General features: G+C 41.6%; 1 protein-coding gene across 1 annotated transcript in view; it reads right to left on the bottom strand.

Annotated features, from left to right (window-relative positions):
* Positions 1-20,819, bottom strand: part of tmtc1 (transmembrane O-mannosyltransferase targeting cadherins 1) — a 105,208-nt gene that overhangs the window by 25,074 nt on the left and 59,315 nt on the right. The window contains exons 5-8 of the mRNA XM_029495390.1: positions 16,062-16,143; positions 15,792-15,895; positions 11,602-11,791; positions 3,013-3,134 (exon numbers count right to left, since the gene is read on the bottom strand). Of these exons, the coding sequence (XP_029351250.1) occupies positions 3,013-3,134; positions 11,602-11,791; positions 15,792-15,895; positions 16,062-16,143 (498 nt within the window). The remainder of the gene's footprint in view (positions 1-3,012; positions 3,135-11,601; positions 11,792-15,791; positions 15,896-16,061; positions 16,144-20,819) is intronic.

Here is a 20,819-nt window from a genome sequence, read left to right on the forward strand (position 1 = left end):
TCTTAGAAAACCATGTTGCTGCTTTTATTTAGGGTTAAAAGGGATAAAAGAGCTGGCGCACGTGTCAGAATTTCCCTTCCATAGACGCGAATCTCTCGGACGAAAACACAGCAGCTGATGTGAGCGAGCTTCCAGCTGCCTCTCCAGGTGACACAGCTGAAATCACAGCACCGTTTTTGTCTTCAATTCATGTGTTTAGAGACTATCAGAGGACAGTGTGGTCAAAAAAATCGAACAGCTTCCTAATGACTTTATGGACTAAGTCTCAGTTTCAATTCTTCTTTAAGAGAACATGTTTATTTTTTTTTATTTATGGTCTCATATAGAGAAAATGAGACCAGAAACCAGAAGAGGATATGGTTACAGTGTGATTGACAGATGGTATAAGACACCCTGATCAGACCATCAGGATAGAGCACATAAAAGGTCAGCTTCGGCCCTCACTCACTCATGGGAGAAATATTTATTTTTATACATTTTATTAAGTCTATTTAACTTAACCTTAGTTGAACGGCAGTTTTCAAGGATGCTCTCTCTCTCTGTCTGAGTAAAGAGAAATAATATGATGTGGCTACATTGTGAACTCTTCATTGCTCTGAAACTCTGAGTATTATTACTGATGGTCCTTCACAAAGTCAGACTAAGCGTAGAGAGACGGGGGTGTCACAGGATCAACAACAGTGTGGACGTGTGTAAGAGCTGCAGCAGGTCAGGGAGGAGGTGTTGTGTGCCGGTCAATTGATGGGAGAGGTCTGTCAGCTCATTATTACAGCTGGTTAAAATGACCCTCAGACCAGTGGGCCATGTCACCATTTCAAAGCTCTTACAATGTCAGAAACTCAATAAACTGTAAATGAGAGCAGCTCTGATGGGTATTCAACTGTACATGTGAACATGAAGAGACCAACATAATACTAATAGACTCTGTCCCTGTCCAGACATATTTGGTCCTGACTCTGCCTAGTTTGTGTGTGTGATGAGAAATGAGGGGAGACAGATTATCCTGAAATGCCCTTATGAGAACTAGGGATGTTAGGGTATTAAAATTTGTTATTAAAGTTATTAAAATGAGAGTCCAATTCCGTAATGCAAATTTTTCCTGTGTGAGACAGTGAAACAGTCGATAAACATGTGTCAGTATTTGCCAGTTAATCAGGCCTGCTACAATAACCATCAGGAGCCAAGTATGAAAGGCTGAGTCCTCCCTGAGCTGAGACATGTTTGAACCGAGCCAGGAAGCAGCAGAAGCATCTGCTGACAGTTACACTGCAATTAGCCATGCAGGTTAAATGAGCACAGAGTGAGATCAAATCAGGGGATTTCTCTGAGCTCTGCCCCCAGAAGGCATCTGCTTCCAGCTAAAGCCCCCTGCTCTGAGGGGGGGCGATTCGCTCTGAGAGTATTTGTGTAAACTTGTGGACCCCATGGAGCCTCTGAGCCGAATCAAGGTCACCCATATACCCATAGGAACTCTTAATTCATTGGGAACATCTCTTCATGCTCCACAAACCCTTTAGGATTTACTGCCTATTAAATGTGAGAGAAGGAAAAATCAAAGAAACAGTGAGCTCTGAGAAACAACAGTCCAGTCTGAGAGGGAAAACAAAGGATGGAGAGTGTGAGATAATGAGAGAGGGATGGAAAGAGAAAGGAGGCGAGAGGCGGACAGAGGTAATGACTGAGAGGAGAGGAGCACAGGGAAGACTGAGAGCAGAAAAACAAAGTACAGACTCTACTGTGAATGGACTGAACGCTGACGCACAGCAGAGAGAGAGATGCTACTGCTGAGTGTCTGAAAACCTGCAGATGTCCGCACAAACACACAGTTCAATTTTTCAAATCATTACTATCCCACGGCTGACTGATCACTTACAGACACTAAATATGTTTCCAGTGACATCCCTTTAAACCTTTCCACTTTTGCCATCTGTTCAATAAGACCGACACAGTCTGTCAATATTTGGAACTTTTCAAAGCAAAAAAACAATCTGTTTCTTTTTCTCACTTCACTCAGTTGCTGGAGTCTGTCTGGAAGATTGGTGACCTTTAATTGCCTGTAGACCTGAGTGGGTGTGTGCATGGTACTTCATCTCTATATGTCACGCCTGGAGACAAAACATCCATTTACATCCCTGTTTGTCCTGCACAAATTGGTCAAACGTTTTTGTTTTGGCCTCCTTTGCCCTCGGGCTCACTCACTCACACAGATCTGTCAGGGCTGTGATCAGATAAGTGTTCCAGGAGCTTCTTATATTTAATCATATATGTACAAAATATAAAGTGAGCGAGGACAATAGCTTGTGTCAGCGTCACTCAGTAAAGCTGTAGTAGCTGCTATCTCAAGGACAGCAAAGACAGACCATGGATTAAGAATATTAGGCAGTGGGTGGAAATTTCACAGAGTGCTTACTGAAGGACTGAGGAGAGATTACATAGGTGTCTTGGCGACACAGATTCAATTATAATCTTCAAACCTTGGCAGGAATGAATCTTAAAACTTAACAGCTGATTTTCAATATATCCTAAACGCTTTTCGGATTATTTCACACTTTGGTTTTTTTGAGATTGGATTTCTATTTGATCTCTCCAAAGCTAAGTGAAGACTTGAGAATGTCAAAAGAACAAAAGCACCCAAAAGAGAGCAGGTCCTTGGAGAGAGAAGAAAACGGTCTATGCAGCCAGGAGGAGACTTTCACCTCACCTCTAAAACACCATTTAGAGCAGCTATCAATACATCCGCCTTCACACAAGGTTAGATGATGTGCTGCAGAAACGCTTTTGCTTCACTGCAAACTGAACCCCTCACCCACTTCGCTTGCAGATAAATGTTCCATCATTGCTTTTTATTTGATGGCTTGTGAGTATTACATGTATTCATTCTGAAAATTTCCACCAGGGACGCTCATTATTTATATGCATATTTACATATATGCCCTACCAGTCAAAGGTTTAGACATACTTTCTCATTCAAAATGAACAGGAGATGGTCAGCTACACACATGCTCAGCTCACCTCGGCATGTAGAGAACCCTCTCTGCCACGACAAATCCAACCCTGAAGAAAAGGTTACTGGCTGGAATGAAGGGGAACACCAGAAACAACATTCCCACCAACACTTCCCTGCTCTTCTGTTTCTGCAGAGATAGAGGGAGAGAGGACAAACACATAAATATGATTTCTAGTTAAACTAAGTCATGAGGCAATAGTGTAACCATTTAGAACAGTGCATTCATTATGGCTGGCAATATGTGATATTCAGAGGATGCCAAGACACACACAGGGATATACTGATACATGAACATTCAGCAGCCATGACCAATCTGTCTTAAATATTAACAATCATCAGAGCAACAGAGAAGCAATTAAGCAGATCAAATTATCAAATTACAGTTAATTCCTTTTTCTACAGAGCCTGTGTGTGAGAGGCCATTCATATTTCATAATGCCTGCAGCCTCTGCCTCCTTCGCTCTTTCCATGTTATCCCACCATGGCAGTGTTTGTTTGAACAAACAGGCCTCTAATTGGCTGAGTTGGCAGCCCCTCGCTGGGTTGAGTGGATTGGCTCATTAGCAGTAATGAGAGCAAGAGAAGTGTGAAGTTCTGATTAGCGTCGCTCCAATCAGAGGCTTGTCCTGCTGTCAGCGGGCTCATTGGCATTGCTGACTGGGAGGGACCTGCCGTGATATCATACGCACACCACAATCAAACACTCCGAGAGGCACTTTGAGCTGGAGAAGCAATACTGCGCTGGAAATGGCCTGGATATTATAGAAGGGAGGAATATAAACACACTGCTGGCTGCTGATTCCTGACATCAACACTATCATGAACATTACCAACATCTACAAATGTAAACAATGAACTACTGATTGCATCATTATAGACCTATGGTAACATTACAGTGAGTAACGCACACTGAGACTTAATGACACAACAGACTGCTAGTGTTATTTACACAAACAATCTGCAGTGAACTAATTACAATTGTAAATGGGGTGTTTGTGTTCCGTTATTTTTGATAGATTGCTTTACTGCATTAAAACTGGTCAGGAATTTTGCTTGTGTATTAAGTCAGCTGAATATGGAGGCTACAAACTGCTGAAACAGAGATCATATGGTGTTCAGTGCGGGTGATTTTATTCATTTTTTTATTTCATTCCTGAAACTATGTCAAGTAACATTAAAAACATACATTTAGAATAAGCTTTGAATAAAACTATCATAATATTTGCTAAAAAGTAAAATTATTATTGGTCTCCATTGCTTTCTTAAAAATGCAATTGATATTAATGGATTGATAGTGGAAAACACTGAATGATAAGTTCTGGCAGACAACTCGAGCTGTGTCTAAGTGCTCACGTCACATATCCCACTATTCATGACTGACTTCTGGTCACGCCCTCTAAATTGTTACATTTCAGGAAATGGCTGCGGATATCATAAATTACATAAAAAAATAAAAAAAAAAGAAGAGCCATAGGGTAATAATCATAAGAATAACAATTAGAACGATAATCATTCTAAAAATATAATTTCTTTACTGAGGAAGTTGTGAGAAGTCACACCTAAACACACATCTCTATTGGAGAAAGAAACCAGACTGGGGCTTTAGCGTCACATATTCACCTGATAACTTGGTACCTTGGTACATGATTGTAAAAAAAAGTTTTTTGATATCAGGGCTTCAATGAAATAATAAGGGAGGGCAGAAATCCAATATTCAGAGCTTTCTAGAAGTCAATAATATTGATTTCTTACTAAACCCTTGTATTGTGAAGGCATACCTCCGCCCCTTCTTCATAACTTTTTCAGCTACCATCACTTCATGTCTGCTTTTCTGTTGATTCCTTATTTAATCCACTTTTTTTTTTTTTTTATCTGTTCTTCATCTTCTCCTCTGCTCATCCTCATCGGTGATTTAGGGGAATCACCTGCAAATGAATCCGGATTTCAACCATCTGATGCTGCCTGCCCTCAAAGCAGCTTTCTCCTTTGCAAAGTGTGAGGCTATGACTTAATGGGACGAAGACATCATCACTTTGTTTTCCAGTGGATTTGGGAAGTCATTACTTCTAATTGCTGGCAAGCATCCTAACTGCCTGGAACCAACCCTCTACTTTGCTTTTTTGTTTTCTTCCTCTGTTTTCTTTCTTTTTTACTTCCACTATCGTTTGATCATCTGCTCCTCTTTGAGTTGTTTCTTTGATTTCCTTCTCTTCTTATTCTGCATAGCCTCAGCTCTCCTCTGCGGTGGTTCATTTAACCATCTTGACAGTCTCATCGTAGCTTGTGGCTGGTATAGCTGAACTCCCACTGCTGGCAGACTCACCAAGTTCCCCTCGAATAATTTCCAACATACAGTCCTAAAAACTGGGACAATCATGTCACTTCCATGAATATGTTGGAAAGGAAGAAATCTAAGTCTTGAAATCTAATCCCTCAAGAAACAACTGGTAGGTGCTCGAGTTCACACGACAGCCCCGGAGCAAAATGTTACTGAAAATGTACCCGTACCTGCCTCAGCCACGAATGTCTTCGAAAAGATGAGCGTACTCCCAAACAGTAGACAGAGGGGTTTGTATGAGGAGTTGTCATATGTTCTTTCACTGTTTATGGTGCAAATACATTTTAGATATTTCAAAAACCACAGAAATTTCTTCCAAAAGTGCATGCTAAGACACTTTCAAAATTTTGATAAGAATCTTTACAAGGCACGTGATTTTGTGTGGTTGGTGCTGTGCCATCATGACTAAGGGTGGTCTCAGAGACACCTACTGTACTGGGAGGTCCTTGGCATGTGTTTATTTGTCTGTTTTTTGTTTTTTTTTTCCCAGATATTGCCACTGTGATATCAGCGTCATAGCTGTGGAAGATACGATGATGAAACTTTACAGGCGTGCTTGGGATCAAAATGAAGCCAGACTTCAAAGATGGATTCGGTCCACCCAGGGGGGATGGAGCATTCATATAATACTACATTTATAACTCCAGATCTTAGCACGGTTGAACAGTGGTTTGCACGAATGCTCTGGAGATATTCTGCTGTTCTTCTTGTGCCTGCAGCAGCTTTTCTCTCAGCTTTCCTCCCTAATTCAAGGATTAATTGGGGTTTATTAGCAGCGCTACATTATAAATGTGAAAATGAATGAATGTTTTATCTATATGTCAGTGTGTGGCAGACTATGATTGACTGGTGACCTATCCAGGGTATACTAGTATAGACAGTGAATGACATCAGAATACTGACAGGCCTTTCAGTTGGTGTGATCCTTTCACAAGATGGCCTCATTTGTCATCTGCATCAAGATTTACTGACAGTCCTTGTTTTGAACTGTCTAGCAAACTTTGGCCGCAATGTACAAGCTTTCAACATGACACAACCAGCGGATCCATGGACATCCCTGGCACTGTAGACCTGACTCATAATGAGTCAGAATTATTGGTATGATCCTTGATGACAATGTGACAGACAACAACACCCCTACTTTACGCATCAGAAGAATGCCTGAGATCTTCCAGTCTCTTTTGTGACACAATAACTTCTGTGCAAAAATCAACAGAGCAATAACTTTCCCCACAGGTGACGCTGTTTCTCATGAGGGATTGAGAATGATGTTTATTGATGACATGGCAATGACTAGAGTGGTGACCTGTAACCAGGCGAGCTGTTCTGGGCCTATGGAGGGCAAGCATGGGCCTTTATCAACTCAGCTAAACTTGCAAGACATTTTATAGACGTGCTGTTAAAAGCATTCATCCATATTTTGCTGGATGCGTTCAACACAGAGCTGAATATAGTCTTAGAATCAGAGGTGACAAGTAATAGAGTACAAATACTTTGTTTTGATTTTTCAGGTATATTGAGTATTTATTTTTCTGAAGACTTTTTACTTTGACACCCTACATTTATACAAAAATATATGTACTTTCTACTCATTACATTGTAAAAACAGGCTCGTAAAAAAAAAAAAAAACTCCACAGATGACACGAAGGAAAAGCATACGTAAAAGACATGACGAACTAGAGAGGGAAAGAGGGAGAAGAAGAGGGGGGGGCAGGTAACCGCAAGAAGAAATTGAGTGAGTGAGGGGATGGTAAAGAGAGAACCGAGAACTTGCACTGTAGCAGAAATTATCAGGAGGATGTATTCAATAATGGCAAAATTCATTTTTACTTTTTACTTTGAAAATACATTTCAGAGCCTGTACTTTCTTACTTTTACTTGAGTAAAGGAGTTGAATCAGTACTTCTACTTTTACAAGAGTATCGTTTTACACATGTATTTGTACTTCTACTTAAGTACAGAATATGCCTATAATCAACATACAGGAAGCATCAGGGACAGTTTATTAATCCAAACCAATAGAACTGTGAATGCTGATCCACCAGGGTACAAAAGAACCTACGCTGAATCCCTTCATCCCTTCTCTTCACACTCACTTTATATATTTCTATTGTACTGTAGCTTCTCCTTTTGTATTCTCCTTGAGTCAGCACAGTCGGTTGAGTACACAGCGTTATTTCAGTCTTTTAATTTAGAGTTTAAGTCCTCAGTTTTGTAGAAAATACTACTTGTTTTATTTAGTGCATTTCATTTTTGCTTGTCATGTTTTTGCTGGCTTTCAAAAAGTCTTTTTACTTTCAGTAATTTACATTTCAATTTCAGCATAAATCCAGAGGTGTGCATGTCACAAAAAACAAATCCTTTCCTATGAAGCCGCCCCAAACTTATTTGTTTTCAAAGTAGTACACAATGGTTTTATGCACCAAGAAATATTCAAAGCATTGGTTCAAATCTGTTTTGTCACTCATGCCTGCAACAATCACCGACAAAATCCAAAAGCTGGTGAGCAGTGAGATGAAACGTGATGGTTGGCTATTGAAACGTTCCAAAAGAGAGACTCTACCCAGTTTAGCAGAAATCACACCAGAGGTGTTGATTCCATAGGGAGGATTTAGTTCATCTCAGTCAATAGAATAGCTGCCTGAGGACCTAGAGCACCTCCTTTGCTCATTCTGATTTACGACGAATTATCTCCAGACTCTGCAAGTGGACCCAGCTGCACCATCCAGGGAACAAAGACGGAGACTGAATGAAGACCTGCCGCTCACATTGGAAAGGGCAGCCAAAAGCACAGATGGCCTGGTAACACACGCAAACAAACACACATACAAACGCAGAAGCAGAGCTTGCTGTCGTTGTCCAATCCCATAATGCGGGTGTCACTAACGCATTCATCCAGTGTACGTCACCCTTGCTAATTTCAGGCATACTTCTATCTGAGTGTGAATATGTGTGCGCGCGTGTATTTTCATTTCTTTACAGGTCACAAAAGTGTCAGCAGAGATCTTTTATACACAACTAGACTAGACAGTGAAAAAAGGTTTCTGTAAAGCATATTCATCCTGACATGTACGTGTGTTTGGATATGTGTGGCAGTGATTTTTAATTCATGAGCCAAACAGAGGAGGGAAAGCTTTGACCTTAAAGACTCTGCACACACCGTTTACATATGTTTCTTTCTGTCTCGTACACATACAACAATATGTGCAGCGCTGACAGCCCTTAGAGGTACAGTTAACATTTAAATCCAGACCATCACACAATCTTACATCATTCTGCAGGGCTCACACGGTCATAAAGTACACAGTATCTTTCCAAAGATAAAAATACACGCACACCGTTTAGTTGGACATACTCCCAGCAGTGCTACAGGCTCTGCAGTCAGGAATGTTTATTATAAAATGAGTCCAAAGAGTCTCATCTTATAAACTCAGGACCGTTCTATTTGTAAGGCCTTTTGCCGTTACAAAAAGCCTGTCACAGCCACAGACTTAGTGAATTTAAACACAAATCGGTTGAGAAACAACATTGAAAAATCACTTGTTCTACTTCGCCTTAAGTCTGAGAAGACTGATTCGGTGATCATGAACCTTAGGCACGTGCTATGTTAACAATGAAACCAGAATCTGGCAAAATAATACCCCCCATAAGGAAAGCCCCACAGATCCTGCTGTCTGAGCTGATGTCAGCTGAAGATGGTTAAAGGAAGAAACAGAGAAACTGAGACTCAGTCAGACCTATACTCAGATGAGGAATCTGTTTAGATCAGAAACAGAGAACTGAAGCTGAACAATTAGCATGGTGTGCATTTTCTATCTACTCCAAATGATTATTTTTCTGTGATCGAATTCATATTTTGGCCAATTTACAATTCCTGGACTACACAACATTAATGACAAAAGTCAAACTATAGCCACAAAGGGCATTTTGCGAGATAAATTCATTATTATATGCATTAAAAAGCAAAACAAACAAAAAGAAAAACAGTTTTTGTCCTGTTTCAGGACATTAACATTATACATAACAATATTATATCAACATCACTACTGACTGACTGATTTCCATCTTTAAAGCCCAGATATGATTATTTTAACTTAGAATGGAGACTGGAAGCAGCTTGCCTAAAGTTATGGATTGTGAATACATTCTGTGAGTGAAAACAGTGTATTAAGTTGCTCTATGTGACGCTTACACATGAACCTTTAGACCATGTGTGTGATTCTGACTTGCTCCTCCGGCAGTCCTCTTAGGCTGCTGCCCATCAGTTGATCTTAACTCAAAGAACAACCTCCATGCACAAATGCTGTGGACAAATAAAGTGATTCTACAAGTATATTTCGAGGCGCAGAGCTCTCTCCACTACACTGCTGAAGTTCTTTCTCATGAATGAGGAGAAAATGATTTGGAATATTTTGACTTCTCTGAGAGCACGACTCTGAAATATGAGTCATGACTTTTTCATTGCAGCAAAAATGCTACCAGCTATGAATACAGATCTCCAGAATAAAGAGCCTGAGAAAAACGTAGCAGCAGTACCTGGTAGCATTTAGTGGAACTAAGTGATATTTTTTGCCAAAAAGTATTCTGTTTGAGGAACAGTTTCTCCCCCCTAAACTACAGCACAGTTCAGTAAGACTCCTTCAACCAAATATCATCTGAAATGTGAGACGAAGATAAGCAGAGAGGCCCAGTGGGGAAAAGAAATAAGTGTGTAGTGGCAAGCGAGAACAGGAGGTATTACAACAAGCTTGGGCTGATTGAGAGTGAAAACCGCTTACCCTAAAACAAAAAAACACCAGCATTTAGAAAACGCAAACTGTATAGAGATAAACATCCACTTTTCACAGCAGCCTGTGAACAGGAGATAGATGAGATGAGCCTGGCCTGTGCACATACTTGCTGCCTCGATGAAAAGTGACTATTTATGTGTATTACTGAGGGTGTGCATGCTACCTTTTCAGTAACCAGAAGGTGAACTGTGAGTACCCTGAAATAAATCATAATGCAGCGATAAAAAAGATAGTCATCCAAAAAATATCCTTCTCATACAGTGGTACATTAAGTAGCTTGTTCGTTTGTGAGTTCTCATTAAGGAATTGAACATATTTAGTGTTGCCATGTTCGCAGTGAGGATAGCTAAAGACTTTAATTACTTTCATTGTAAATGGGAAGAATTGTTAAATGAATCATTTTCACCGAAGTGAGTCTATGGCAATGTATTTTCAACATACAGGAGCCTGGCTGAAGTGACCCTTTCATTACACGCATCTTTAATGAAGCTCTAATTAACAGTCTCAGTGGGATCTCAGCATGCACTGATTAATGGCCCCTTAAATGCTCATTGTGCTCTGTAGTGGAAACTCAAGAAGACTCATTAGGTTGAACAGACAAAGAATGAGCTGTTGAAATCCTAACCCTAACACGTTTAGGATTGGAAGATTTGAAAACTGTCTCACAGTTAACACGTGGCTTATGCTTTCCAAAAGACATCCACACACCTAAGCTTAGGATGAGACTGTGTGGCAGTGCGTGATAGACTGCTCTACATTTGTTTTTTATCGTGCAGATCTTACAAGTAAATAAAAAAAAAAATCTTCAGTAACACAGACATGGAAAGAAAGTCCTTCAGGATGTTCTGAATGAATCAAGTCTTTTTAAGGAGGATTTTTTTTTTTTTTTCGCAGGAATCAGATCATTCAAAGGTAGAAACCTCAAACTGCATATCAAATGACATGCAGGAGTTTTTTCGGGCCAAAATGCAGGAAAGTGTTGGCATTCTGCCGCTAGGAAATGAAAAGAGCTGTTGCGACCCCAAATAGCTGGTGGATGTTTGGAAAGTCTTTGGTTTGTCCAGAAACTCAACCAAATCAGCTGAAAAGACAGAATCCATGCTACAAACATAGATAGTGAATATTGAGAGCACACTGAACATAATGAATATCTTTGTTATGTTTAATACCACAAGTGAATGAACCGTCAGATGTTATTTTTGCCTGACACCGGGCACAGCTCATGACTTACTGTGCTTTGGAAATATCTCAACTGTGTCACAGCCCCAGAGTCGTCTCTTCAAGGGAGACTGTAACCGAGGCAACGCTTGCTCCCTGCAGTACTAAGGTATTGGTAAAATGAACGCGATAGGCTATTCGCGGGCATCACTTGTTTGAATAAATGAAGCACACAAGAATTGGTATCAGGAGGCAGCAACCCAACTTTTCATGCTTTTCTTGCCACTTGTCACTGTCTTGTTCTTACCTGCAGTGAGAAGATGCAGTGCAGACAGAGGGCGACCATCACGACGGCCAGCACCACGGTGGCGACGTTGCGTACATCACCCACCGCCTCCACCAGGGGGATGCTGCCCACCTGCCAGTCATAGCACAGAACGATGGGGGCCAGCAGCAGCCAGGCATTAAATGACAGCAGGTACGAGTAGGTCAAAATCCTGGTGAGGAATAAGGGAGGAGGATGAAAGAATGAATGAGAGAGGCAGAATGGTAGGAAACACAATGATGATACATCTATTATATATATCCATATATGATCAGTCATTCTAATCATGGTGCTGATATCAGTCCGAAGTATTTAACTGAGGATGAAAGGAACAGGCAATGGTCCAAAGCTGAGTATTGACCCTGAGTAATTCTCCAACCTGACATTTAAAGCCCAGTCACACAGTGCACTGAATGCTAAAAGCCTGTGGTGCTGATGCTGCTGTGATTTTGCTGTGTTTGCTCTGCTGTGTTGGTCGTTTTCCTTTCTCTACATTTCTCTTAGTGGGCTGGAGACCTGTGTTGAATATTGATCTGCACTGTGCCGTGACAGCTATCCGCTTCTATTAAAACAGCCAGGATAGCGTCAGACAGAGACGTACGTGGTCAGGTCCCAAAAAAGACAAGAGGAGTGAGAAAAAGGTGAAAAATCAGGGTGTGAGGAAAGGGCAGACCACACATACAAACATATACACACACACAAACCTCAGCGACGCCTCAAACCCAGCTCGGCCATATTCCCTATGTGACCTTACAAGATTTGGTTTCTCTGACTGTTTACTTGAACTTGAATATAAAGCATTATATTAATTATATATGTTTATTATTTAACAACTAGAAAAATTGTGGAATTTTGCAGGTGAGTGAAACCCCCTCAAAAAAACTCAACAATAGAAAATATATTGCTGAAGGGATTATGTAGTATTATTCACAAATTGTTGTTAAACGTTTGACATCATTTAAATACTCACTGATGTCTTTCATTTACTTTCTTTCCAAATATCTGATGTTTTAGGAGCACATCCAGTTTCGTGTTCTGTTTAGACTCACAGTCCTTGCTTACGGTTGGGGAAAGATCCTGGTCTGGTTTAATACAGAAAAAGTGACGACCTGTTCATCTACATGTAACCACATCCAGCGTCTTTTCCCAACCTTGACCCAAGAGTTGTGGCTGCAAAGAGAAAATGGGACAAAATGAGGAGCCGATGCCATATCATTGAGAGAATGGTCTCAGTAGTCAGACATGAAAGCCGGTCCATTGACTCCTGGTCAATGAGTCTGAACTCAAAGAGTTCCTTGATATGGGTGAAAGGCCATTGACCAGGGGGAGAACACTGAAGTTGAACCAAATCACATTACCACCTGTCAAAAGTTTGGACACACCTATCCATTCCCATCCCATGTCTGTCCAAACTTTTGACTGGTAGTGTACATGAGCTCCTGTTTCCACCTGGCCAGCTGTGGGATGTGGTTGAAGGCTTCGAAAAGGCAGTTAGTGCAAAAATCATTCCTTTCCTGCAACTGACTTTGAGCAAATCCAAGTACCTCTCTAACTCCAGGTCGACCCCCCCCTCGAAACAAAAACAAGGTTGACACACAAAAGACAGTGAGCTTAAGGCCTCATTGATTCTGAAAGAGGGTGTGTTGGACTGAATTCTGAGCAGTCATACTACGACAGCCAGCCGCAGGTCAGCCATTGATTTTCTCCAGGACGAGCTTAACGTGGCAATGAAGCCACCTGCTCACAAGGAAGGAGGCAGGAACACAGGCCAAATCCCCTCTGAGCACAACAATGGAAACATATTACAAAGACTAAAAGAAGCTAACGCTGCGGCAAACTGTGTTGTCCTGCCCTCTGTTCAGATTGGCAATTAAAGAGGTGCACCACACAAATAAAGAAAGACAGACAAACACCTGAAGTGGACTCCTCTCTACTCTTTCTCTCTCACACACACACACACACAGATAAGGCTGCCCTCCAATGTGGTGCTGACATGAAGCAGAATGTTCCCCACCTGCTGCTGTCTGACAGGTCTGGGTCATAAATTCAATTCCCTTTTCCACACTTTCTACACAAACTCACAAATACACACACAGAAACAGCGACAGGAGAAGAAACATAAGGGTAGAAGGAAAATAGTAGTGAGGCATCAAGGAGCAAAGAGAGAAAATGAGTCATTTGTCAGATGGTGTGTGGGTGTTCTGCTCTCCTGAGTCTGCACTAATGGGAAGAGGATCCAGATTTCAGGTGTGACCAGATCCCTCTCTGTTGTCTTCTCACACACTCTCACACACACACAACAGAACTTTCTTTGCAATATTTAGAAAAGCTTTTTTTTTCTTACTTCATCAGATGTGGTCCAGCATGTTTGGTGTTGACTAGACCAGAGGAACAAAACCTCCAGCCAAGATAAGCTGAGATGAATAAACCGTGAAGAGGAGGAAGAGCTCCCCACATATCAAAAGTAAAGTCTCACAAATGGAAGTGAGCTGACTTTTGGTTGTAGTTATTCTTTGAATTGGAACTCTCATTAAAGCTTAATCAAATGTGTGTGTTGTATCTCGTGGATACAGCAGGGTTCGGGCTGCAGTGGATGAGGAAGATGAAATGTGACTCACCAACCACAATCAAGTACAGTTACTCTAATCCATCGTCTGTCACGCACACATACACAAGACAGAAAAGATACACAGACACTGACAGAAAGAACTTGACTCTCAACCTCATATAAAATCATTTAGCTTTGGTTTCTTTCTCCTCACCAAAAACATGCATGCGGGCGTGCGCACACACACACACAGTAACACGTGTTTCCTAGCAGTACAGAGTAATGACAGCAGGATGAAGAGAGACACTAACATGATGGATTATCACCACTACATGGTGGCATGCATAAATACACACACACACACACACACAAACATAAACACAAATTTACGCAGAATGTCAATGAGGAATGGCAGGATGGATGGAGCAAGGACAGAAAGAGTGAGAAATAGACAGTCAGTGATGGACACGGACGGCCAAAGAGAGGCGGAGAGAGGTGGACAAAGACAGAGGACAGATGGACAGACAAAAACACAGGCAGGACATACAGGTGGCAAAACAGTAGTTGAGATCAGGGAGCAGAAATAATGAGAAAAGAAAATTAAGGTGGGCAGGAATGACAGAAAGGATGTGAGTCTGCTGTAAATTTCCCAGGTGGCCGAGGGAGCGGCGAACTATTTTTCATTGGTGCTGCACTAATGACAGATAATATACTGATTCACTGACGACGCAAACGCTGTCACTGGCAGGAGGACCGCCGGGCCTCACCACTGACGCTCTCAAGCTCTCACACTAACTCATTTCTAACTGCCATCGACTCATCACTGACTCCAGAGCTGCTCAGCATCAACTCCTCTCTGTCAACAGTGACTGATCGTCCTGCTGTCGGTTTGTTACCTTCGGCTTAATATGTAAAACTGGGCGTGATACAAATACGTGCTAGCAAGAGATTTTTTTCCACAGTCATGTAAGAGGAAGTTTTTCCTGTAGGAAAGTTTGCTTTCCACCAAAAGCTTTAAAGTTCCAATTCAGGTGTGAAAAATTCTTGAAAAGTGACAATTTCCTCTAGCCGAAATTGTCACCCTCTAAAAGGCTGAAACCTACAAATGTCTCCATTTTAGTAAATTACTTCATGTTTAAACATGGCGAAATAAAAAAAAAATAATGAGTCAAAATCTTCTGTCTGCCTTTGTGTTAATTGTTGACTATTGTGATAATGATGGTGTACAATTTGCAAGATGAAAATTAAGCCAGCATTTATACTGATAATCTTCACAGAAAATAACAAAAATATATTAAAAACAGAACCTTGTTTGTATAATTTAACTCTTCCCATGCAGTGTAAAGTCCTGAAGACAAAATTATCTTAGCCAATAGAAAGATTCAATGCATGTTATTTCAATGATGTGCTGACCCTGCTCCCATTCTGTCATTGCAATGGGATTAATTTTTTGAGTCTTTACATCTCTGACATATTAATGTTCAAATGCATGTTTTTAAATTAAATGTGATTTTGAGTGCAGCGAAAATGTAGCTGAGGTGTGAAATATAAGCTTCTTAAAAAGTGCCTGTCCTACTGTGCTGTCCCTTTCATCCCCTTTCTTTGTGTGTGTTAAGACACTGACCTGGTAAGCAGGTGAGGCGAGAAGGAGGCGGGGTTGTCCTGTTCAGAGAAGAGAGGCATGGATCCTCCCATCAGCCAGAGCCTGAACGACATTATGATCAGCACCTGGAGGAGGGAGGACACATCTTATCACACAAAGTGTAAAAGCGTTTTAGCACAACTTTATTGAAATTAAATAGAGTTGGAAGGAAAATGAAAACAAACAATTGGCCAAAATGTGCAAATCTGCCAGTTTGGTTAATTCCAATGTAAAGAGCAAAACAGTACTCACATAGCAGAATAAGGTGCAGGCTCGTTTGATAAAGGGGCTGCAGATGTAGAGGAGGTCCCTGAGTCCGGAGCCAGACATGTGACTGAGGGACACACAGACAGAAAGGACACATCAGTCACAGCACTCTCTGTTCCATACAACTAAAGGGAGCCGACTGCAACCAGCAGCTCTGACAACAAGCCGAATGATGGGCCAGCGACATGTCTGCCGGCCTGCTTGGTGAGAGACAGAACACAGGCTGTACAGTCAGTCAGGCAGCGTCTCTTTGACAAGTACACTCCAGAGCGAGGCGAAAAAGTGAATGCCAATTAGCAGTGCTGCTATACAGGAGTCGTGGCTTTTTCTATGGAAATGGGAAGAGGCCAACCTGGAGCAAATTAAACATGTCAAGGTGAACAATGTGGAAAAAGTGCAAAGGGAGATGGCGGTCATGCGCTGAAGCTAGCGGCCAGGGAGAAGGCTGTGGGCTCATGTGATCTGCTGCTACCGTGTCTGAAATAGATCTTTTTATGCCACTGCACTGGTGACAGACTTGGCTGGAGGCATCATGTTTTCAGGTTGTCTGTCCATCCCCTGAAATATCCAAGAACGCCTGCAGATTTCACACAAACATTCATTTGGACTTCAAGGGCGAAATGAAGAGAGGCTAGCCAAAGGTGGAAATATTTTCACCTTCTGCCCACAACTCAAGAGTACAGGAACGGATTGCATGTTATTCAAAGTAAATTTCTATTATGGTGAGATGATAAGTGATTACATTTCAGATCAAAAGGGTCAAAGGTCAACGTTAAAGTGATACTATTCTGCAAAAAAGCATGGACTCATTCTCTGATTCTTTGATTCAGGAAGGGAATACTGGGATCTTGAGATACTTGCTGGAAGGCAGCCATGAGATGACTTGTATGTTCTTTCCAACAACAGAATCGGTCAAAGTTTTTGACTGTGAGGGGGATCTTTCTGCTGCAATCAACGTGAAAAGGACACCCCCCTCCACCAACTACACCTCAATGAGATAGGTTTTTAAAGCTTATGCAAGCAGGGGCAAAAGGAAGAAGCTTCTCACATGATGACACAGGACTTTTTGCCTCTGAGTTTGGAGATTTGGATAGCTGGTTCCAAATTTTTTTTGGTCTCCAAACATTTAATTTGTGGCCGTGATTATGTGTACATATATATATATATTAAATAAACTCTGTGGAGTAAGTCATTTTTTAAATGTCTTGTTGGTCTGACTGGATCATTGGCAGAGTGTTGTGTGCCCTTTAGGGAGACCCAGGGGTGAAGCATAATAGTTATTTCTGTCGAAAACAATGTAACCTGATAGAACACACTGTGAAGTTTTCGATGTGACATTTTGCAGTGTCGTAACTAATGGATTTTACAAGCGGCTGTAACAAAATGATTAAAGCGCCGGTGCTTTTCTCAAATTTTATCAGTAAAACAAAGTCAATAAGAATGCAGGAAGAGTGAAAATGCTCTCAGCAGCTGTGTCATTAATTTGAAGTAATTTTCAACAGCTTATCCATCAGGGTTGTGAGTGGGGGGTGCTGGAGCAAATCCAAGCTAATGTTCCAGGCAAGGGCGGGGTCACCTTGGGCGCTTCACAGGTCCATCGCAGAGCCAACATATAGAGGCGTACAGACAAAAAAGCCATTCATATTCACATTCATGCCTATGAGCAGTTTAGAGTCAACCTAGATGTGCATGTTTTTGGACTGGGAGCAAACTAGATTACCTGGAGGAAACAAAGACAGAGAGAACATCCAACTCCACACAGAAAGGCCCCAGGCCTGGGAATTGAACTCATTGCTGTGGGGTACCAGCCCTAACCACCGTGCTGCCCCTGCGTCTTTAACAAACTTCCATGATTAAGAGCCTTAATGTGTCTTATTAGCTGCAAATTTTGTAACATGGCCTTCAAGGTCACCAGACATGCAGCTGCATTTTTAATCAATCTGGCTCCATCCTTCCACCCCGCTAAGGTCGCCGAGTGAAAAGATGAACTCTGCCTGCAGACAACACAGTCCAATCCGTTAGCGTGAGGCAGAAACTGAAGAAGCAGGGAAAGGCAGCAACAGGACACAATGAGAAGGGGAACGGATCAGACAGATCTGTGGAGGGAGGAAAGCATGGAGAATCTATTCAGCATCCTCTCGCTTTGAGATGTTCCCCTTGTGCAGAGCTTTCAAAGCATCGTGGAGGCAGCGAGAGAAGAAATCTCACAGGAATTCTTCTTACATTCTGTTTGTCTCACACTCTGTCTCATCTGTTTCATCACTGCCATGCTCCCCCTTTGCTCTCTACAGCCTTTTTCTTCCTTACTATATTTGTCTTTGACAATGTCTTTGCTACGTCTGTTCTTCTGAGGTTTGCGGTGTCAAGAGACAGACTGACAAAGACGAGTCAGAGTCTGCAGACTCTGCGTTCTGCTCAAGTACCGTGAAAGAATTTGGTCCCCAAAAAAAGGGCCGCTGTGTTCCCCAATGATTACCATTCACCTTGAGAAAGCCAAGTACCCTTGATAGTTTTAACTGGCTTAAAACTCACACAAGCTTCCTCTAAAGGCAAATCTCTCAATGCACAAAATATCGGGGATGTATACTTAAGAATAGGATCCCGGTGAAAAGCAATGATCCACTAATGATTTTGAAGGAAAGATATGAATATAACAGTGATGAGTAACAGAAGGATTTGTGTTTTTTTTTTGGAAAGCTTTGTCATTCAAAGTAAAGGGAAAAGTCCTGTGGTGTTGTTATTTCCATTGTGACTGTTCATAGTTACAGCTACATTTGATCAAACCTGCGTTTGAAGATGCAGCTACATTTTGTAGCGCTGCCAACAAACATGCGGGGAACCAGACCCCGAGATCAGCGTGGGGGTGAATTACTGAGGCGGAGTTAAATCAACTGACTCATGATAAAGGCCTGCCACAGAAAAAAAAAAGCATCAAATGCCATGTTTGCAGTTGGAGCTGAGAGATGTTATACAGTACATGAAATGCCTGAGGAGCAAAAATATTCCTCCCTTCGAGCAAGCATGTAACATCACATCACTGGAAGATTGACTAAAGTCAAAAGTGGAATGAGCGATTTTAATCGAATATGCTGTTTGTCAGAGTGAATATCTCCTCATGGTCAACTAGCTGTTCACTCCATATGTGGTGCAATAAAAACCATACACAGCAAGTGATGGTGGATTTAGTAAGACTTTGGATCTGTCAAACACAGCGTGCGATGGTGAAACCTTCAAAAATCTGCTCTTGGTCAGATATTCTCTAGATTAGCAGTGTGAGTGTGAATATGACTGCAGCTGTGACTAGAAACATTTTCACCCTGTCGGCATGCTACGTTAGCAGCAGGAAAAAGCTATACTTCTTTTTTTTTTTTTTTTTAAACACACTCCATTAATTGTCACAGCAAATATTTTCCGAATGAGTTTGTGGTATTAGCTTGTAGTTTAAAATCTTCTTCAATACAACATCCAATATTACTTAGATTATGGTCCCATTTAGAGCAAAATAGACCATAAAGCTGGATATTGACTAGGGCGTGGTTAACGTGTGATTGACAGGCTGTTCCACAGACAGCAAACACAGTTCCTTCCAGTTTCAAAAACCCCAAGATGGCAACATTGCAAAAGAATGGATGCAGTCATGGATAAAACAGGAGCTCAACACAATCTTATCAGACGCTGGTTTGAAAAGGCTACACGGTGCATCTTACTGAAACCATAGCAACATACCCCAAAGCATTATGGGGACCGCAGTTCCATTTGAGCAGACTTTCTGTCAGCAGTAATACAAAGAAAAGTCAAAGCAGTTAAAAAATCTATTCATGTTCAGTAAAAATGTAATTTTGTATGAAGAGAGGGTACAATTTTTTTCCTTTTGTAAAACCACCTCACGAGGTAGTAAATGCCTGATTCATACTGTAAGTGGTGTTTCAAGATGTATTCATATGTTTACAGCACTTTAGACTGAAAGGCCATTCAAACGAGGCTAACACGGCCCCAATAACAGGATTTAATAACGAAACTAAAGTCAGTGAAACTGACAACAAGCATGTACAGTATCTATAATCTGGATACATCTTCCTGGGTTGGACGAATAACAATGCACCTCCCTGAGGCTGCAGAGAGCATCTGCGGAGAAGATACAGCTCTCCAGGGCTCTCCATGTCCTTGGAAAAAAAAAAATCACTCAGATGGAGCAACACTAAGAAGATTGGTTTCACACTGGAAAGTGAAGAATAAAGCGCCCCCACATCCAAACTTTCTCGCTTGCACACACACACACACACACAGAAAGGTGGGGGAGAGAGGAACAGACAGATGTTATTGGCGTCTTCACAATCGGGCCCCAGCTTTTCCCATAGGATCATGGGAGAGGCAGATTCTGTGGATCTGCATAACATGATGCTAATTTACCATGACAACTGTGACTGTGGCAACAGCACAGGATGAATTGAGGGAAGGAGGTGTGCTTGGGGGAGGTGTTGTTGAAGGTAGGAAGTAAGAGAGAAAAACTGAAGAAAGGTCAGAGTGTTAGCTTCCTCACACACACGTGTGGAAAGAAGAAGGGAAACACACAAATAAAATCCGCTGTCCCACTTGGGGTGTGATAGCATCATATTTGTGGATTAAGTCCAATCATTCTGGAGCTCAGCCTCTCCCTCCTTCCTAAAGTGCAGCTCATTTAAAATCCCCCATGCTCCATTCAGTTGAAAGCCTTTACATTCCTCCCTCTCAGTGGCATCCCCG

Source organism: Echeneis naucrates, chromosome 23 (genome assembly GCF_900963305.1).
Source record: "Echeneis naucrates chromosome 23, fEcheNa1.1, whole genome shotgun sequence".
Taxonomy (NCBI): Eukaryota; Metazoa; Chordata; class Actinopteri; order Carangiformes; family Echeneidae; genus Echeneis; species Echeneis naucrates.